The sequence below is a fragment of the Ochotona princeps genome, chromosome 27, assembly GCF_030435755.1.
Source record: "Ochotona princeps isolate mOchPri1 chromosome 27, mOchPri1.hap1, whole genome shotgun sequence".
NCBI lineage: Eukaryota > Metazoa > Chordata > Mammalia > Lagomorpha > Ochotonidae > Ochotona > Ochotona princeps.
In genome coordinates, this window is record NC_080858.1 from 20,022,843 (window position 1) to 20,040,623 (window position 17,781).

General features: G+C 51.6%; 1 protein-coding gene across 1 annotated transcript in view; it reads right to left on the reverse strand.

Moving 5' to 3' along the window:
- Positions 1 to 943: 943 nt before the first annotated feature.
- CRACR2A (calcium release activated channel regulator 2A) overlaps positions 944 to 17,781 on the reverse strand; it is an 88,179-nt gene continuing 71,341 nt past the window's right edge. Inside the window, exons 13-18 of the mRNA XM_058655856.1 lie at positions 16,552 to 16,684; positions 11,495 to 11,576; positions 11,299 to 11,413; positions 4,931 to 5,032; positions 2,278 to 2,354; positions 944 to 1,228 (exon numbers count right to left, since the gene is read on the reverse strand). Of these exons, the coding sequence (XP_058511839.1) occupies positions 1,144 to 1,228; positions 2,278 to 2,354; positions 4,931 to 5,032; positions 11,299 to 11,413; positions 11,495 to 11,576; positions 16,552 to 16,684 (594 nt within the window). The 3' untranslated portion in view covers positions 944 to 1,143. The remainder of the gene's footprint in view (positions 1,229 to 2,277; positions 2,355 to 4,930; positions 5,033 to 11,298; positions 11,414 to 11,494; positions 11,577 to 16,551; positions 16,685 to 17,781) is intronic.

Consider the following 17,781-nt stretch of genomic DNA (forward strand, 5'->3'; position numbering starts at 1 on the left):
CACTTTCCTGTGTGGGCCTGGGTTGCAGCCTGAGGGCTATTTGTGATCCTCTCCTCCCAGCTATTGGCCAAGGCAAGCACTCCTGCTGCCAGCTAGGCGAGCCTGAGCCCTCTCAGAGGCCAGGACCCCATCAGCACCAGGCTGAAGGAACACAGAGAGGCGCTGAAGCCAGCAGCTCCCCTCGGCCCCATCCCTCAGCACCAGCACAAGGTCAATATCACAGTCACATGCTTTCTGTTTCTTTAAATACAGTCTTCTGGAATCCAGTGAAATAAAACAAAATGAAGTTGGTAACCATGGATCTAGTGCCAGGCCTCCTGCCTGGCTGTCAATCTATCCTATGGACAACCCGCGTATGATTTTTTCAAAGTGCTATTTGAAGAAACATCTAGGAAATGGCTTGTCCACAGCCCTGTTGCCCTCCAGCATGGGTTGCTGTGCTGTGCAGTACATTGCTGTCATTGCAGGCAAGCAAGAAACCAGCTGCTTCCTGTCTCCCTCCTCCCCCAGGGGTCAAGGTCACAGGTGGGGGTGGGAAGAAAGCTGTGGGTTCTTGGTGAAGCACTGAGCAAGGGGGCTGGGCTCTGAGGTGCAGAGACCCTGGGGTGCAGGTAGGAGCAGCAAGAAAGGGGGAGAGGGAGGAGGAGGAGGAGTCTGGTTTTTATCTCTCAACAGCTGAAGTATGTCAAGGCCCGTGGGGACCAGGTACTAAAACGAACGCCCTTGGCATTGCCCCACAGGGCCATCTTTGGCCTTGTAGCAAGCAGCAAGTCTTCCCAGCATGGTTTCTATGGCGACTAGAGGGCTAAGGCTCCTAAGGGTAAAGAGGGGAAAGGGGATGCAGAATGGGAGATGGAGAAGACAAATTAGTGGGAGAAAGGTAAATAAATAAATAACTGGCCTGGGCACCTGGGGTCCAGGGAGAAGAGGGAGAGAGAGAGAGAGAGAGAGAGAAGACACCAAGCTATCCCCAGAGCAGCTCTGGATTCCCTGCCTTCTACACAAAGCTGCCAAGTGGCTGACCAGGACAGAGATTTGGGCAGGTGGGCTTTGGTGGGTGTTCCTCCTGGTGGGACGAGTGTGGGCTCGGCAGTTGCAGGTGTGGGTGGGCACGAGGGAGCCATCCCTGGGGGATCTCCCCTCTCAGCTGCAACAGGATTTCTTCTTGCTGAGGCGGCCCACCTGGATAGTGTCTTCCCTTGCTGTATCTTCCTGCTCCTTGAGGACCCTGGGTGAGGGGCAAGGAGAGTGGATAGAGAAGCTGCGGGTCCCTGGAGCCGGCAGCCTGGGCCAGCCACCCACAGTTGCGAGTGGTGGTGGTCAGGTTAATACAGGAGTACCTGCTCTCCCCCAAGCCTGTGCCTGCCTGGAGGGCACAGGGGGTCTGGCTGTGGGAAGCAGCCCTTGGCAGAGGGACCTCCCAACCCCCACAAATGAATCTCATGGTCGTTCACTTTACAGAGGCCATTGATCCTAGTTCCAGATTAGACACAAGAAATGAGGTATTAAGATTAATGCCAAGTGTCTGACCCTCTGCTTTATGCTTCCAAGGCACTGGCACCTGGAACATCTTCTTTGATTCCCACTGCAACCCTGGGAGTGGGTGGGGAGGGTCTAACAGATGCTCCCACCTCATTTCTGACAAGATCAGGGAACCCTGTCCAGGGCATCACGGCCGAGAAGAGTCTAGAACTTTCCTCTGTGGCATGTGACCTCTCCAAGACAAGAATGACTTGTCCTGGTTCTTAATAACTCCAACAACAGCATGTCTTCCCCTCCCCAAAATGAGTGCTGAGTGCAGCAGAATGGGCACTACTGAAGCACTGGATGAATGGGCAGGTGGATGGTGGAAGCATGGAGTGAAATGAATGCCTTGATGTGTGAGTGAGTGAATGAATGCTTAAGGACTGGCAGTGGATCCCAGTGGGTTTTTGATTTCTTGATTTTTGGGGAGGACTTTAAGGAACATGCCCTTTAGGTGGTCATCATTGAACGTGCCAGCCCCTCCTCTGTCCAGTTCTGTACCCCAAATCCCAGGCTCATGTATCCCGCCCACCACCACCACCTCCCCATTCTCCCACCCCTGTATGTGGAGGGACTTGAGAGGGGACCTTCCTCAGGAGCATTTGTGTTATCAAGGAGGATCCCTGGGAAAAGTGGAACAGGATACTGGTGTTTTTCCAGAAGGCTGCTCAGACCCCGGAGAGCTCAGTGTGCCTCCTGTGCCTGGCCCTGGCCCAGGTAGACCTGATGGTGGTTACCTGGCAAGGTGGTTACCTGGCAAGGTGGAGCAGGGACTCCTTAGCGTTGTGACCGGAATAGGCACTGCACTCATAGAAGAGGAGGTTGTTCTCCTAGAATTAGAGGGACAGAGGATGGGGGAACTTGAGGGGACAGCAGCGAGGTGGGAAGTACACTCACCTGCCACCCGCATTGCCTCCAACAGTCCCCTGAACTCCTCCAGCCTGCTCTGCGCTCTGCGCTCTGCATCTGCTTGACTTCCACTCTAGGCATCTTCCGAGGGAGTGCTGACCACAGTGAAACAGCAAAGCCTGCCTTGGTGCCGCATACTTCCTCATGGGCCTCTCCAGCACCTGTACCTGCATATTCACCTGCGGGCCCAGCTTCCCCAGGCTGACAAAGACACAAGGCTGGAGCAGAGGAGCCAAGGCTCGGGGGACAGGCATGTGGCTGGCCTGCACAGGTCAAGGGTTCAATGGCTGACAGGGCTTCCAGCAGCAGGCTTTTTCCAAGACACAGGTGTACTGTGGGCCTCAGGCAGGTGTCATGAGGTGCCTGTGTAGGAGTTCTCCTGTACACCAGTTAATTAATACTTGAGCTGGCCAGTCTCCTAGCATTGACTTCATCAAGTCAAGGCTGTGCTGAGTGTGTGTGTAGGGGTGAGGAAGGTTGTAGGGTCTCTTGATCCAAGTTCATCATATCCCATTTCTCACCAGCATGAATAGATTGCTTGTTTCATCACCACCATGGTAATGGTACTAGACCTTATTTCCAACGGGATGTCTTCTGGGCATGCAGCCTGTTGGCTGCCAATGGATCCAGCTTTCCCTGGCCAAGCCCTGGGGGTCCAGCCTCACCCCCAGCTCTTGGTCCTCAGCCACACATGGTTCATTTTGCCCTGTTTGTTGCCAGTTTGTCACCTGGCACAGACTCCAGAGTAGGAAGTCAACATCTGCCCTCCAGCACAGGTGATCTGTGTGGACGTTTGAATGGCTCCCTTCAACTCTGTGTCTAACCCTTTTGTCATTGACCAGGAAGAAAAAAAGAAAAAGAAGATGGGATCATTTTCCTTAGCCGAGATCTTTGGATCCAGATGTATTTTGGTATCCAGAGGATTAGAGTTTTTGGAGTGGTGACCCAGCACAGTCTGTAGTGGGCCTGAGATGTCATCTTACAACCAGAAACATTTCATATTTCTTCAGAAGAGGCAGGTTTGATTAAACACTTGAAAGGAGGTAAAAACCACCGATAGTCTTCAGCCAATTCCCTTTGCATTGTTGTACTAGATGAAATGCAAGAAAAATTTCCTGTTCTCAGAGCATTTTGGGTTTTGGAATTGTTGTCACATGGCTAACTGCCCTGGTAAGCCCTCAAAAACACCTGCTGGGCCTCTTACTCCCTTTGCCCTTGAATTTCAATTCTATGTGCATGTGCCTTGGGCTCTGGGCTCCTGGGTCTGTGTAGAGTGAGCCTGCTGGAGGCTGTGGACTCACAGGGCAGCTAAACCCCCTTCTTCCCATAGACACGGTTCCACAGAAACCAGACCGTGGCCAGGAAAGCAGCCACAGGGTGGGCCCTGTGTGGCTGCCCTGTGTCCATGAAGCCTGGCTCAGTCCTTTCTTGGGAAGGAGGGTAGATGATTATTTTTTTAATTATTTATTTATTTGAAAGACAGAGACAGGGAGACAGACAGACACACACAGATCAGGGATGGGGGGGAATATCTTCCGCCTGCTGGTTTACAACCCAAATGCCTGCACCAGTCATAGCAGGACCAGGCCAAACCAAGAGGCAGGAGCCCAATCTGAGGCTCATGTGTGGATGGTAGGGACCCAAGTATTTGAGCCGTCACTGCTACCTCCTGGGTGTGTATTAGCAGGACGCTAGACTAAAAGCAGAGACAAGACTCAAACCCAAACACTTGGGTCTAGGACACAAGTGACTTAACCTCTGTACCAAATGTCCATCCCTGATGCTTATTTTAAAGGTAGATTTTCCAGCATAAGCCCCCCGCCCCCCACATGCCACAATCTGCCTGGGGTTCACAGCTTTGAAGAGCAATCCGGACATGGAGGGTGAGCTCTCCGACAGCACAGTCTAAAGGAACACACTGAAGTGAGTTTCTCATGGCTGGAGGTCAAGTGCAGAGGGTGGGATTCAAGCGTCAGAGCAGATATGAAGTTTGCAACCTCTGTTTTTCCTGAATTCCAACCAAGAGAGCTTAGGGTACTTCCCCATATCCTAGAGGGTCCTAACCAGCTCTGTCTTAGGATCTGTGCCTTAAATTTTTTCAAAATTAAGCTTCTTTCAGTGTAAGAGACAGAAAGACTCCCATCCGCTTGTTAACTCTCCAAGTGTCCATGAGAGGTCTCCTATGTGGGTGGCAGGGATACCTGCTGCCTCCCAGGATGCATAGTAGCAGGGAGCTGGAGTCAAGCATGCCACTGAGACTTGAACCCAGGCACTCCAATGTTGGGGGGAGGCGTGAGCCATGTGTCATCTTAACCCCTAAGCCCAATGCCCACCCTTACTCTGTGACTGTCAAGGTGCAGGAACTGGGACCTTGCCCAGCTGCTTCCTTCTTCTGGGACTTCCAAAGAAGGTTCCTGCCAATACTCTTAAGGCATGTGTCCAAGTGCCTGGGTCAGGGGTGAGGGTGGAGAGTGGGTTGGGAACACTCTCGCTTTACCTTGGCAAGCTGTTCTCCAAGGCCCCGGGGCACTTCCCGCTCCTTCTCGTTGTCAAGTTTGTTGCCCAGCAGAAGCACTGGAACACGGTCTCCGACAGCTTCCTGCGGAACAGATAACCCGCCAAATGAGAGAAGCATTCAAAACGAGCCCCCAGAAGGGCAGGCTTGGGATGCCAGCTGGGAAGGTACAATCTGTCTTGAGCATCCCCAGCTGCTACCAACAGCCCCCAAAGCTGAGAGGCAGCGCCACCTTTGGCAAAAACCTGTCTACCAAGTTCTGGCAAGGTAGTCTGGTACCTGCCCCGCCTCCCCAGTCCCATCTTTGCAGGGACTGTGTCTCCTTCCCTAGGTTTCTTTGGTTTTGAATGGGGGATGGGCTCTGCAGGTGTTCAGGAGAGTGGGTCATGAGAAGAGGGTACGCTCTTCCAGGGTGGACAGTGTCTCTCAAGGTCAACGTAAGTGAGCAGGTGTAGTCTAATGAAGCAAGAAAATTAATGTCACATGGCTTGGAGCTGTCTTGGAGGCTGCTTGGATTAGAAGTGCCACCTCTCAAGGTCTGTTGACACAGGAGCTCCCTGTCGCTTGGGATCAAGTCCAACTCAGGCATTATGGATCCTTGCTGCTGGGCACTTCCGGCCTTGCACAGCTGCACCAGCTCTCTGCAAGGTGCCAGCCCTCTGGACCCCCCCAGCAGGTGTGGCATGGCCACCACAGGCTTACCTTGGCTAGTCTCCTAGGACCCTGTCCTTGTTGGGACCCTGCATGTTCAGCGGTCCTGTAAGTACGGTCGTGTTCACAACTCAACAGGTTATTATTTTTGCTTGTGGTGGAACATTTCATCAGGGACTTTTCATCAAAATTAGGTAACAAATTAAATGGTGATTTAGTGTTTTACTAAATGAAGAGGCAGGCAGGCTAGCAGAAGCTAATTAATACCCAGCCACAGTGTGGGCAGTCCTCAGTTCTTACCTCACCATTTCAGACAGATGTCCGTAGTGCACCTGATAGACATGTAGTTGCACTTGGAATTGAAGGCCCCGCATGTCTTTAACAGGCACATTTGTTTTTATTGCTGTCCAGCTGAGGAGAAACATTCTCATTTGACTAAATGGGTGCATTAAAGTCTCCAGGAATCCAGAAGAATGCTTGGCGGCAAAGTCCATGAATGATGAGGCCTTTTCAATAAATGGATCCACGTCCACGGTTCTCTGACATTTGTTGTCTGGGTTCCTATTTCTAATGAACCTTCTGCTGTTTAGTGTTCATGACTTTCTAAAAGTGGTATCCGTTGGTAAGTTGGTGATTCATGTTTGCAATAACCACTAAAAGGCACTAGAAGCTCTTACGGTATTTTCCAACCCATCAATGTAGATGAAGTTATGTGCGCTGTAGCTGAGACATTAAGTGGATTGCACCATATTCCAATTACTTGAACGTGAGAGACCCACTTACCATGTACCCAGAATGCTGTGGCTCCCAACAGAACAAGCTGCGCACTGTGATTAACAGAAGTAACCCCTGTTCTCCCAGAGCACTATGTGGTGCTGACTTGTACCGAGAAGAGGTTTTCATAGCAAAGGGAGAAAAGAGGAAGAAGTAGGGAAGTGGTGCAAAGGCTTGCTGTGCAGAGCACATGGGGAGAGATATTTGTGCATGGCTGTGTGCTGACTGTGATATTTGCTTGACATGGGAGCTCTCTGCAGATCTGACTATCAGACTTGCAGTCTTGGGGTAGAACCCTAACCCCAATTCTGTCGCTGCTTGGCGTGGTGGTGGCTTTGGTGTTCCACCTGCCAAAAGGAGATGGCATAGGCTGAGTGGCCTGCTGGTGTGAGGAAGAGGAAGTGAGTCATGAGCCCAACACTTGGGCTCTGTGCTGTTCCTTGGGGATGGGTAGTGGTGGTCTTTGCTCTGATTTGAAGTATTTCCTAGATATTCAAACTGAAGCATCTAGAAGGAGCAGAAGGCAAACCGAGGGAGGGCCTAACCGCAGCTGTGGTTTCTGCTTTCTCTACTCCTCTGTCTTCCAGTGGCACTCTGGTTATCTCTTTCCGTCCACTGGCCCAGACTGGCCACTCAGCAAAGCCTTGGGCTCTCCTGGGCTGTCTGTCACAGTCACTCTGGCTCCAGGTCAGTCTGACTGCCTTAGGGGGCATGGCAAGGTGCTGGGATGAGGATGGCTATCTCAAGGTAACTAAGCTTTCTATTACTAACCAGGCTTTCAGCCCATCTACCTATGCCTGGCCAGATGGAGGCTGGTCGTGATTCACTGATGGACCACTGCTTCCTTTGGGAAGGTCAAGGGTGCCTCTCTGCACCTCTGGGACTCCAGAAGACAAGCCTGTGATCAGTTCAACCTCTGAGCTTGATTCTGTTTCAGGAGTCAGCAGGAATCTCCACAAGCATGGCAGGTCCAAGTGAGTGAGGAGAGCCTAGCTACTGAGCTAATTCTGGGAGACTTGGGCCCTGCCATCACACCCCTGGGGTGGCTAGCCTGCTGGCTCCTCTCTTCTCTGATCTCCAAGCCAGATGTCTAAAGCTGGTCTCTGAGACAGAAGCCCTTCAATGTCTTCCATCATTTTAGCTGCTTCTCTTGCTGAAGTAGAGTTTATTGGAAGGCCAGATTCATTGAAATTTGGAAGATTACCCATTTCTGACTTTAAATAATTGGAATTGTCAGTATGGTGCAGAGGACTGGCATTCAAGCTTAGAACCTGCAGCTGTTGGCTTTTGTTGGGGTGGGGTGTGTGTGTGTGTGTGTGTGTGTGTGTGTGTGTGTGTGTTAATATCTGTTTGCTGGGAGGCAAGAAAAAGCACTCAGCTAGGAGAGTACTGCTATTTCTCCCAAGTCAGAACAAAAAAAAATTCTTGCAACACATTAAAGCATTGCCTTTATGCTAAGAAAAAAAATGACTGCAAAATTATATCTTCAGGGTTTCCATATTTATCCACCCCCTGGACTATGAGTCAAAACAAGATTTATTTGTGTAGTTCATTTTAAACTGCCAGCACTTTGAGCTCAACTTGGAATGTGGGGAAGAAATTTAAAAAAAAAAAATCACATGGCTATATTTTGCTCTGTGCTGTGCATTGTCACCAAGGACCAAGATCACAGTCGGAGATTTTAGCTGGCAGCTTGGGGAGGAAGAGGGACGTGGGCCAGGCCCCCTTGAGCTTGAAGGACATTCAGCGTTGAGACTGAAACAAAGACAACCTTCAACAAAAGCAGATACCTGTTTCTTCAGAGTGGTTTTCAGTCATGGGGTGGGGAGGGGGACAGCATCTTGACCAGATCAGAGCGCCACACGGAGGCTGAGCTCCGTTCCAGGGGCCTAGTGGCAGGGACCTCAGACAACTCACTTCCACCACACCTTGGAGCTTCGTTTTTCTTACATAGGACCCAAGCGGTGGCAGGCATTTGCCTCTGAGTGTTCTTCCAGTTCAGAGATGCTGGTCTATCAGCTTATTCAAGTCATGGTGATTTTCTCACTTACAGACCTCTCAACACTGTGCCATCGGAACAACAGAGAGAGGCTGGTGCTGTGGCTCAGTAAACTAATCCTCCTCCTACTGGCACCAGCATCCCATATGGGCACCAGTTCATGTACCAGCTGCTCTACTTCTGACCCAGCTCCCTCCTTGTGGCCTGGGAAAGCAGTAGAGGATGGCTCAAGTGCTTGGGCCCCTGCACCAATATGGGAGACCCAGAGGAAGCTCTTGGCTCCTGGCTTTGTATTGGCTTTGTATTGGCCACCCTTCAGTTCCCAACACGATTTAGGGCCTTGAAGGCTGTGTTTAAAACTTGTCCTGTACCCTCCCTTTGTCAGGAGAGGGAGTTGGTAAAGTGCTCTGAACTCTGGGAAAGCAAGGTGTCCTGCAACCAGAAAGTACTTATTACTTCCAATCCCCCTCAGAATCAATTAAGTGTCAAGTTTCCATCTATCAGCTCTCACCTCTGAGCGCTGGTTGCCAAGGCAGAATAAATTTGCTTTTCAAGAACTGGGAGAATAATTGCATTTCTGATGCTCCCCGTGGCACACCTTTGACACGCAGCCCGCTGTGGGATGTGGGAAAGCCTCCTGTGCTTTCAAGTGCATCAGACTGCGTGATAAACACACAGCCAGGCACAAGTGTCTGCATGCAGCTCACAGGGTGGCCTCCTGGATCACCAGCACTGACCTCCCTTGAGGGCTTGTTGGAAATGCCAACTCTCAGAATGCAGCCCAGACTTGCTGCTGAGTCAGTCTCCATTTGAGCAGGATCCCTGGAGAGCAACATGTGCTCCTTTAAGCTGGGGAGTGAGGGGCCGAGCATAAAAGTCTATGGCAAAGATTTCAGTTCTTTCCTCTAGGCCCTTAGATCATCCACAGACAGAAAAGGGGCCCTGGTGTTTGGGTTGGCTTAGCCCTCCACCTGATGTTAGTCATCACCGTGGGGAGTAGAACTGTACCTTCTCTTACATTTTTAAAAAAGGAAAAATTTGAGCTACAAATGGTCTGCAAAATGCCACCTACAGATAATTCTGAGTTAATCAGGAATTGATTTGCCTCTCAGCCTGGACTCCCTGCACCCATACCACAGCTTCCAAGGGGCATTATAGTAGGCAAGGGCAAGGCATGGGTTAACAATACTCTTCTTTCCAGTTGTGAGCATGCTTGGTACACACATTCCAGAATCTCACCCAAGCTGTAGCTCAAGGTGGCCTTCTGAGAGTTCGTAACCTTTTCCACCCAGCTCAGCCTGATTTCTTCTCTCCTGCTGGATTCCAGGTCTCTTTGTGCCACAGGTGCCTAAGAAGTGACAGCCCTGACAACGGCAGGGAGCACAGTTCCATGCATGGGTTTACACTCACTCCCTCTAATGCCAGGCACGGAACTGGTACTGCCCAGCTGTAACAGACATCCAGCTGCAGATGTACTGGTTGACTATTCTTTGCCTTGTGACCAGGAAAAGAATGAGGGACCAGGAGAAGCAGTGACCCTGATTCCTTCACTTGAGATGGGTATGTCAGATGAGTGGTTTCCAAGAGGAAACCCATTTTGTCATCCCAAAATTGCACCTGGACTTACAAGATACCAAAGCTGAAGGAAGCAGAGCACATCTGCCTGAGAGAAAGGGTGAAGGTTCCAAACTTTCATCCCCAAAGGGAACTCATCAGTTGGACTCTAGGGCTTTATGGAAGCAGGTGCAAAAATCAATGGGTGAGGAATCCCCACCCAGCATCTCTCCTGGTACTTCGCTTCTAGGAGGACAGTGGTGAATCTGCTGGTGCTGCCACAACAACTAATAAAAATAAGGAATGGAGGAGGCAGGAAGAGAGGGAAGAGGGAAGAAAAGGTATGCCATAAATGCCAATGTTTAAACAGGCATCACCCCCGACATTCACCCATGCCATTTCCTTCTGATGGTAGCTTAGGGACTGAAAGAACTGCTGCATTTCAAGATTTATATTTTTCTCATAAAAGGTTTTTAGGTGAAGTAATTTTGAAAAAAGACTTTGTATTCAACAGAATTCTGGGATCTGGCACCCATTCTGTTTCTTGAGACAGAGAATAGCCTCACCAGCCAAAACCGATTTGGGCTGGAGGCGTCATAAAGCTTAAGGTCCAAATGCATGAAGAGATGAACAATTCCAGTTTCTGCCTTCACAGCCAGAGCATATCCATTCATTCATCTGACCTCTGTCGAGCACTTCTTGCATGAGAGTCCCTGGGCTACTCTCCCAGCTGCTGCTGCTTGCTCTCAGGAGCCCCAGACTCCAGCAGAACCTTTGAGTAGGTGAAGCTGCCACTGACAACAACATGATGAGTAAGGGCATGGTGGGTGCTGCAGGTGGTAGAATGTCAGGCTCTTGGAGGATGAGAGCTTTGTTTGTGTCTCATTTATCGCTATAATCCCCAGACTCTGAACAGGACCTGGCAAGTGTTCTGAACAAATCAAAGAAACCCAGAGGGAGCTTGTGGTGGAAGAGCTGGGATATCCTACGGGATGTGACTCATCTACACGACCCTTGGTTTTGAAGTGGCTGGGGAGAAATGCACAGGTGGTCAAGGCGACACATTGCAGGTGAGACGCAAGACAGCAATGTCCTAAGGGTTGTTCTCAATTCACAGGGGATGTCACTTCTCTGAGGCCCTGCCTGGTACTCTCACATGAGAGGGTCCTGCCAGAGGTCTCCCATCACAGCCCAAGGCAGCTCCCAGTGACCAGCCTGCCATGGGCATTTGGCTGCAAGGACAGATGATGCATGAACCAGGCTGTTCCTTGTGAATTGGCTTTGCAAAGCATCGAGGGCCAGGTGAGCAGGCTGCAGAGAGGAAGGAGTGGTAAGAGCAAGCCCAGGGTTCCCCGGGAGGTGGTTGCCTCACCTCCACACTGCTCAGCCACTGCCGGACAGACAGGAAGGACTGCTTGGCTGTGAGGTCATACATGACGATGACCCCGTCGGCCTTTCTGAAGAACTGCTGGGTGATGCAGCGGTACCTAGCACAGAAAGAAGGGCTGTGGATCAGGCACATGTCACCTTCCCTCCCAAGGCCAGGCTCTGTGGGGACAGCTGCTCACCTCTCCTGCCCAGCGGTGTCCCACAGCTGCAGGGCCACCTGGGAGTCGTCCACAGTCACTGTCTTCACGCGGTAGTCAATGCCTGCAAGGAGGAATGGGCCTGTTGGGGCTGCTCTGGGGACCAGAGTAGACTTCACTTCCAGGTTTGAGTCTGATGGCTCCCATGCATCTGGGGCTGCATCCGGACTAGGGTGCAGCTTTCTGGAGATAAGGAGGGCAGGTACACAAAGTGCTCACTGCCCGGGGATGTCTGGCTCTCAGGTTCTGGCCCTGTCTCTGCCATGTGTGGGCTATGGGCTTCTCTGAGCTGCCCATGCGATCCATACCCTTGACAACGGTCAAGTCAGGTCACAGATTATAAAGCCCTAGACAAATGCAGACTGTTTTACTGCCTGACAGCTTGCTCCCTCACTAGGACCAGGTTGGGGATGGGCAGCATTGCAGCACAACTTGGGATGCCAGCATCCCACATCGGGAACATGGGTTTGAGTCTTGGCTGCTCGTTATGCCACCAAGATCTCAATAACGAATGCACCTTGGATAGCAGCAGAGGCTGGTCCAAGCCCTTAGATCCCCGCCACACACGTGAAAGACCTACATGAAGTTTTTGACTTCTGACTTTATCCTGGTCCAGATCTGGCTACTGTAGCCAACTGGGGGAGTAAACCAGCTCTTTCTCTCTCTCTATCTCTTTCTCTCTCTCTCTCCCTTTGTTGCTCTGCCTTTTAAGGTAACAAATCAATTAATTAAAAAAGAAAAAAGACTGCACTCCCAAATTTTCTCCTTCCTTCCTTCCTTCCTTCCTTCCTTCCTTCCTTCCTTCCTTCCTTCCTTCCTTCTTTCCTTCCTTTTTTCCTTCCTTTCCTCTTTTCTCTCTCCCTCTCTCTTACCCTCTTCTCTCTTTCTCTGCTTAGAATCTTTCCAAAAAACCCTCCCCTAATCACATCTAAGCATCCAGGAGGGTGGACCATCCTTTAGCACCTGCACCATCCAATCCAAATGTGTGGGAAGAGGCAGGTAGAGGACAGAGAGAATAAACGCAGTAAAGGAGGGAGCCAAGAACAGTGTTTGCCCTCTAGAGCAGCCCATTCACTGCACTGGTGATGACAATCGGCTTTCTGGGCTGTAACGCTTGGCTGTGTAGCTGTGAACTGCAGGGAAGCAGGAGGAGGCCAGCGGTTAGCATTCTGTGGCACCTGCAGCTGAAGGGGGTGGGAGGCTTGAACACAGACACACCTGTCTCCTGCATTCCTGAGGATGTTCCCAGTGCAGGAGGGTGTTGGGCGTGACCTCAGCACTCACCGGGTCATCTCACCCCCCACCTCCACCCCTCTCACCTCCAGCAAGACCCCGTGTGGTCCTTACCCTGGAGGGTTCAGCAGCCTGGATGGACAGCAACAGAGGAGAGCAAAGAGGAATGGAGACAATCAGTGGAAAAGGTCACCTGGCTACATTCGAGGTAGAGGCCAGCACATGTAGGGCCCGCGAAGGGAGGAGAGGCAGAAGTGACCACTCAGGGAATGTCAGGGATCAATGCAGTCCAGGGGTGCTGCGCTCCAGATGAGGGTAGAAGGAAAACCTTCATGTGAGTCTCCCACATGGGTTGAGGAGCAAGTGATTTGTCCCCCTTAGTAGAATGCTTTCCACATGTCACCTCCCCATCTTCACATCCACATGAGATGTTATCTGAAAACACATGTGCACACACTCACATACATACAGGCACATATGCATACATGCACACAGTTGCACACACTCGTACAACATGTTTAAGCACATGCCCACTTACACACATATGTGTGCACATACATGCTGGAGCACATGCACACACAGATGCATGCCACCATGGAAAGTTGCAGGAGTCCAGACGCTGGGCCTTGCCTGAACTGGTCTGCTGTGGCACCAAGGTGTCATCCCAGCCCTGAGGCTCACAGTCCCTTTGATTCTGTAGCTGGGCACAGAGCCCTAGCTTCTTTGTCCCAGTGACAAAGCTCTGGCTAAACACACCCTGCACTTGCTAGGAACCTCAGGGGCAATTTTCTTCTTGGCTAAAAGTGAAGGGGCTTCTGGATCTACAGTCTGGAACCCTGGAGGGTCTGCCTGTTTTCTGATAGGTACCTGGGAGAAGGCCAGCTATAGCCAGATCTGAAGCCAGCCAGTGGGCCCAAGGCCCAGAGGATGGAGCCCATCGCTTGTTGGCAAGATACGCCAGCAGGAGTGTAGGTGGGGACTGCAGGAACGGCTGGGTCTTGGCTGTCACTGGCTCCCGGTTTTGCTGGAGGATGGAGAGCTTTGTCTCTGCGATAGTGAGCTGGACAGTATAGTGCTGGAAAGTGTGTTCTGTCCTGGGGTGAGCTTGGCTTGACTCTCCACCAGACACACAAAGTACTTTCTGGAGTCATAGTGGAGGAAGTGGGTGAGCAGGCCCACGGGGACTGGATGCATGGTCGAGAACCCATGGAGATTGGAAGGAGGTGAGGACACAGAAATGGCACATGGAACACATGAACAGGAGTCCAACAGAAGAGCAACCAAAGTAATGTGTCCTAGAGGGCTTGGGCTAAACAGATATTGAGGTCACTACTGGGTCTGACATCCCAGGTGTCAGGAGATCCATGTCTTGTGTTCCTGTCTCAGTTCTCCACTGAGCATTGCAGCAATCTTGCTGAAGCTTTGCTTCACCTCCTTTGAGAGGTCCACTTTCAGAGGCTGCCACCACGGATGCTGGTTTGAATCCTGGCTGCTCCACTTCCTATCCAGTCCTTGTTCATGCACGCGGGAAAGCAGTGACGATGGTCCAGGTGCTTAGGCCCCTGAACCCACATGGAAGACCTGGAAGAAGCTCCTGGCTTTGGACTGGCCTATCTCTAGCTGTTGGTAACCATTTGGGGAGTGAATCAGCACAGGAAGATCTCTCTCCTCTCTGTCCCTCTCCCTGCATAAGTCTGATCTTGTCTCTGTGAGAGAGCAGATGCCAGGAAGTTCCCCAGGACCCTTCTGATGACGGAGGTGGGTGAGCCGGAAGGAGCCATGGCATCACCCGCTCCTGGACGTTGCCATGACCACTACCCTTGCCAGGTAATGATCAGATGCTGCTCCGGGGGTGGACCGCATTGGCCTCTGTGGCTATGACAGCTCTGTGAAGGGCGCACCTTCTGAGACGGCTGCTTGGCCATCTGCTTAGCGACAGGAGAGGCAGCACGAGCGTGTTGCGTGGCAGAGAAGCTAATCTGAGCGTGCGTGGAGCGGCATGATGAAGGGCATTCCTGATTTGGAATGTTGGATTTTTCTCCCCCTTCCTAAATTGTAGGTGTTTTCATAATTGGCCTCCTGGAAAGTGCAAATCTGTCTGACTTTCTCTTTATTAGAGGCTTTTAGCCAGGGCCTCAAATTGGAAATGTAAATGGATGCTGATTTCACATACAGATGCACACAGATCCTCCCTTCCCCCATCCAAGCACGTGCCTTTGAGGGCTCAGCCCAGAAGCCCCTGTCTCCTGCGAGCCTGTGCCGGGATTGTGACTTGGGGTGCAGGGACCCAGCCCTTGGGATGCCCTCTGGGGAAGGTGAGCCTGCCATTCCCTTGGCCACCGCCTCTTTTTTTTTTTTTTCACTTTAACCTTTTATTTCTTTATATTCACTCTTGTTTGAAAGGTAGACCCACACACATACACAGAGACCCAGAGATTTTCCATCTATTGATTCATTCCCCAAATGCCTGCAGCACTCAGGGGCTGAACTTGACCAAATCAGGGAGCTAGGAGATACACCCAGGTCTCCCATGTGGGTGTCAGGGACCAAACGGTTTGAGCCATCATCTGATGCCTCCTGGGGTGCCCATTAGCAGGAAGGTGGAATCAGATGTGGAGCTGGGACTTAAACCAGGCACTGAGATGCGGGTGTGGCAAGCCCAGCCATGGCTTCCTGCATCACTACCACATACAATGCCCCTGGCTCATGATCAATACCTCCATTCCAGGCCAGGCAAGGCCAGACTCCTCCAGGTTTGGACCACAGGTTCTGTCCTTCTTTCCCCTCTGAGTTTCTTGGCCTCTGGGTGGAGTGGCACAGAGGGAGGGGAAGGAGAATGTTTCCAGTGCTGTCACAGTGCTGGAAAGCGCTGGGCAATAACAGTGGGACACTAGGCATGTGGGGAGAGACCCAGAGGAGGAGAAGAGCTGGAAGGGCCAGGAGAGAATAAGATGAAGGAAGTAGGGTCTTTCCAGGCATGGACCTGGGGCACGGGAGGTTCGACCTGTAGAAGCACTGAGAATTTTCAGAATTCTACAACTGTAGAAGCAGTTGGCAGTCAGCAAAGGCACCATCTTGGGCTCAAGATGTTTCAAATTTTGGAGCATTGAGGATTTCAGATGTAGACGCTAAGGAAGTTCAACCTGTAATGCATGGTAGGCGTGCAAAGTGTTTATCTCTTATTGGGTGATTCAACCTGCTGGAAGCTAAAAGGCCCATGTGCCACTGTGTGTTGCTGCTCCTCATCCCAGTGCAATGTGCACCTGCAGGCAGCGGGAGTACAAGTCTACTTCAGTGTAGCATGGGGCACCATCAGCCATGGCCACTCCTTAACTGCTGAGGTAGATGGGCTTCTGACACTCACCCAGCTGCCACCCAACAGCCCTTGGAAGGAGAATGGGTCAAGTTTGTCCAGAGCACTCTTCCACCCCACCCCTGTGTTGTATGTGCGTGCACACACACACACACGTGCACACACACACATGCACAGGGGAGGGTAAAGTTGGGCAGCAGTAACCCACTAGGGAGGCAGGTGAGGTGTGGGGTGTGGGCCCCAGAATGCATCATGGTCAGTTCTGGGGGAGCTGGGTTCTGCTGAAGGTGGGAAGGAGTGGGGAGAAAGAAATGGAAGTGCAGGGTGGCCACAAGGGGGCTGCACAAATCCGGAGCTGGAGTTGGGAAGCACTCCAGAGCTCCATCACATGTAGACCTTGCTGCTGAACAAAGTAGAAACCCATCCCCATGAGTCCTCTCCCCAGCCCCCTCCTCACCACAGTCCCAGGCCCAGCTTGGGGGCAACGACTCACCCACAGTGGCCACCATGCCTGGGCAGAAGCAGTCCTCACAGAACCTCCTCAGGAAGGATGTCTTGCCCACGGCCGAGTTGCCTACAAACACAATCTTGAAGAGCCGATCTGGTGTGGAGGGGCAGCGTTCCTCCTGTGAGTGGGCAGCATGTGGTCTGGTCAATGGCTGGCTTTGGCTGCTACCCTTGCTTGGTCCATACTCCACCATCCTCTTATTCCCACACTGGTCCTCACCTCCGGACCAGCAGCAGACCAAGAAAGAGAAGGCTTTAAGTACACACCCCCAGATAGGATGACTCTGACTTCTGTCCTATCCCCCAATACCTGGACCCAAAAGGGACACTCTCACCGCATCCCCTGCCCCACCATACACTGGCACCTCCCTTGCCCTGACCCCAAAATCTAATCAGCTCTCAACTCAGCAAGAACACCTGCCTGGGGCAACTGAGTGGGCAGTCTCCACTCCATAGCTAGAGACCTGGACTGCCCCGTCCCAGCACAGAACACCCCAGGGTCAGCCACGGGGTGTCATCCACCTGCTCGGGAGGATGCTCCAGGGCAAGCAGAGAGTAGAGCTGTCTGAGGGCACATGGGTTTTTCCCCCGAGAGGTGTGCTTCCTCCCTTGCACCCTGCCTCCTGGCCCAGCTCAGCTTGAGCAAGTCTGATGAGATGGCTTTGGAATCTATTTACAAAGTGGATTTGGTGGAATTAGCTCCTCTCTTAGCGCAAATATTACAATAGAGTGGCTGTTATTAGCAACGTTGAATCTCAGAGAAAAGTCATGAACAGGCTTTTCTGGGAAAAATCAGTGCCGCGCAGTTCTTGAAGGGAATTCAAGGTCAAGCACAGGACTCAAAATTAAAGAAAAAAAAAAATAACCACACACACAACCCACATTCAAAAACTACCCCTCCCAGCCCACTTCCTCTAACCATGCATGGCACATTCTGTCGATTTCTTGTCCCTGTACATTTAATTGTCATTTGCTTGGGACTCAAACTTGGTACCTCATCAATCTGTTTATGGGGTGGGAAATGCAAAACCCAGGAGACAGGGAAAGGGTCCTGGTGACCCTGAGATGTGTCACCAACTGACCCCTTCCCTGAGATATATATGCATATATATATATGCAGGTGATGGCCCTGGAGGTTGAGTGCCTGACATCTACATGAGAGACCCAGACTGAATCCTGGCTCCATGGCTCAGTTTGTGGACTACCAGTTGTGGAC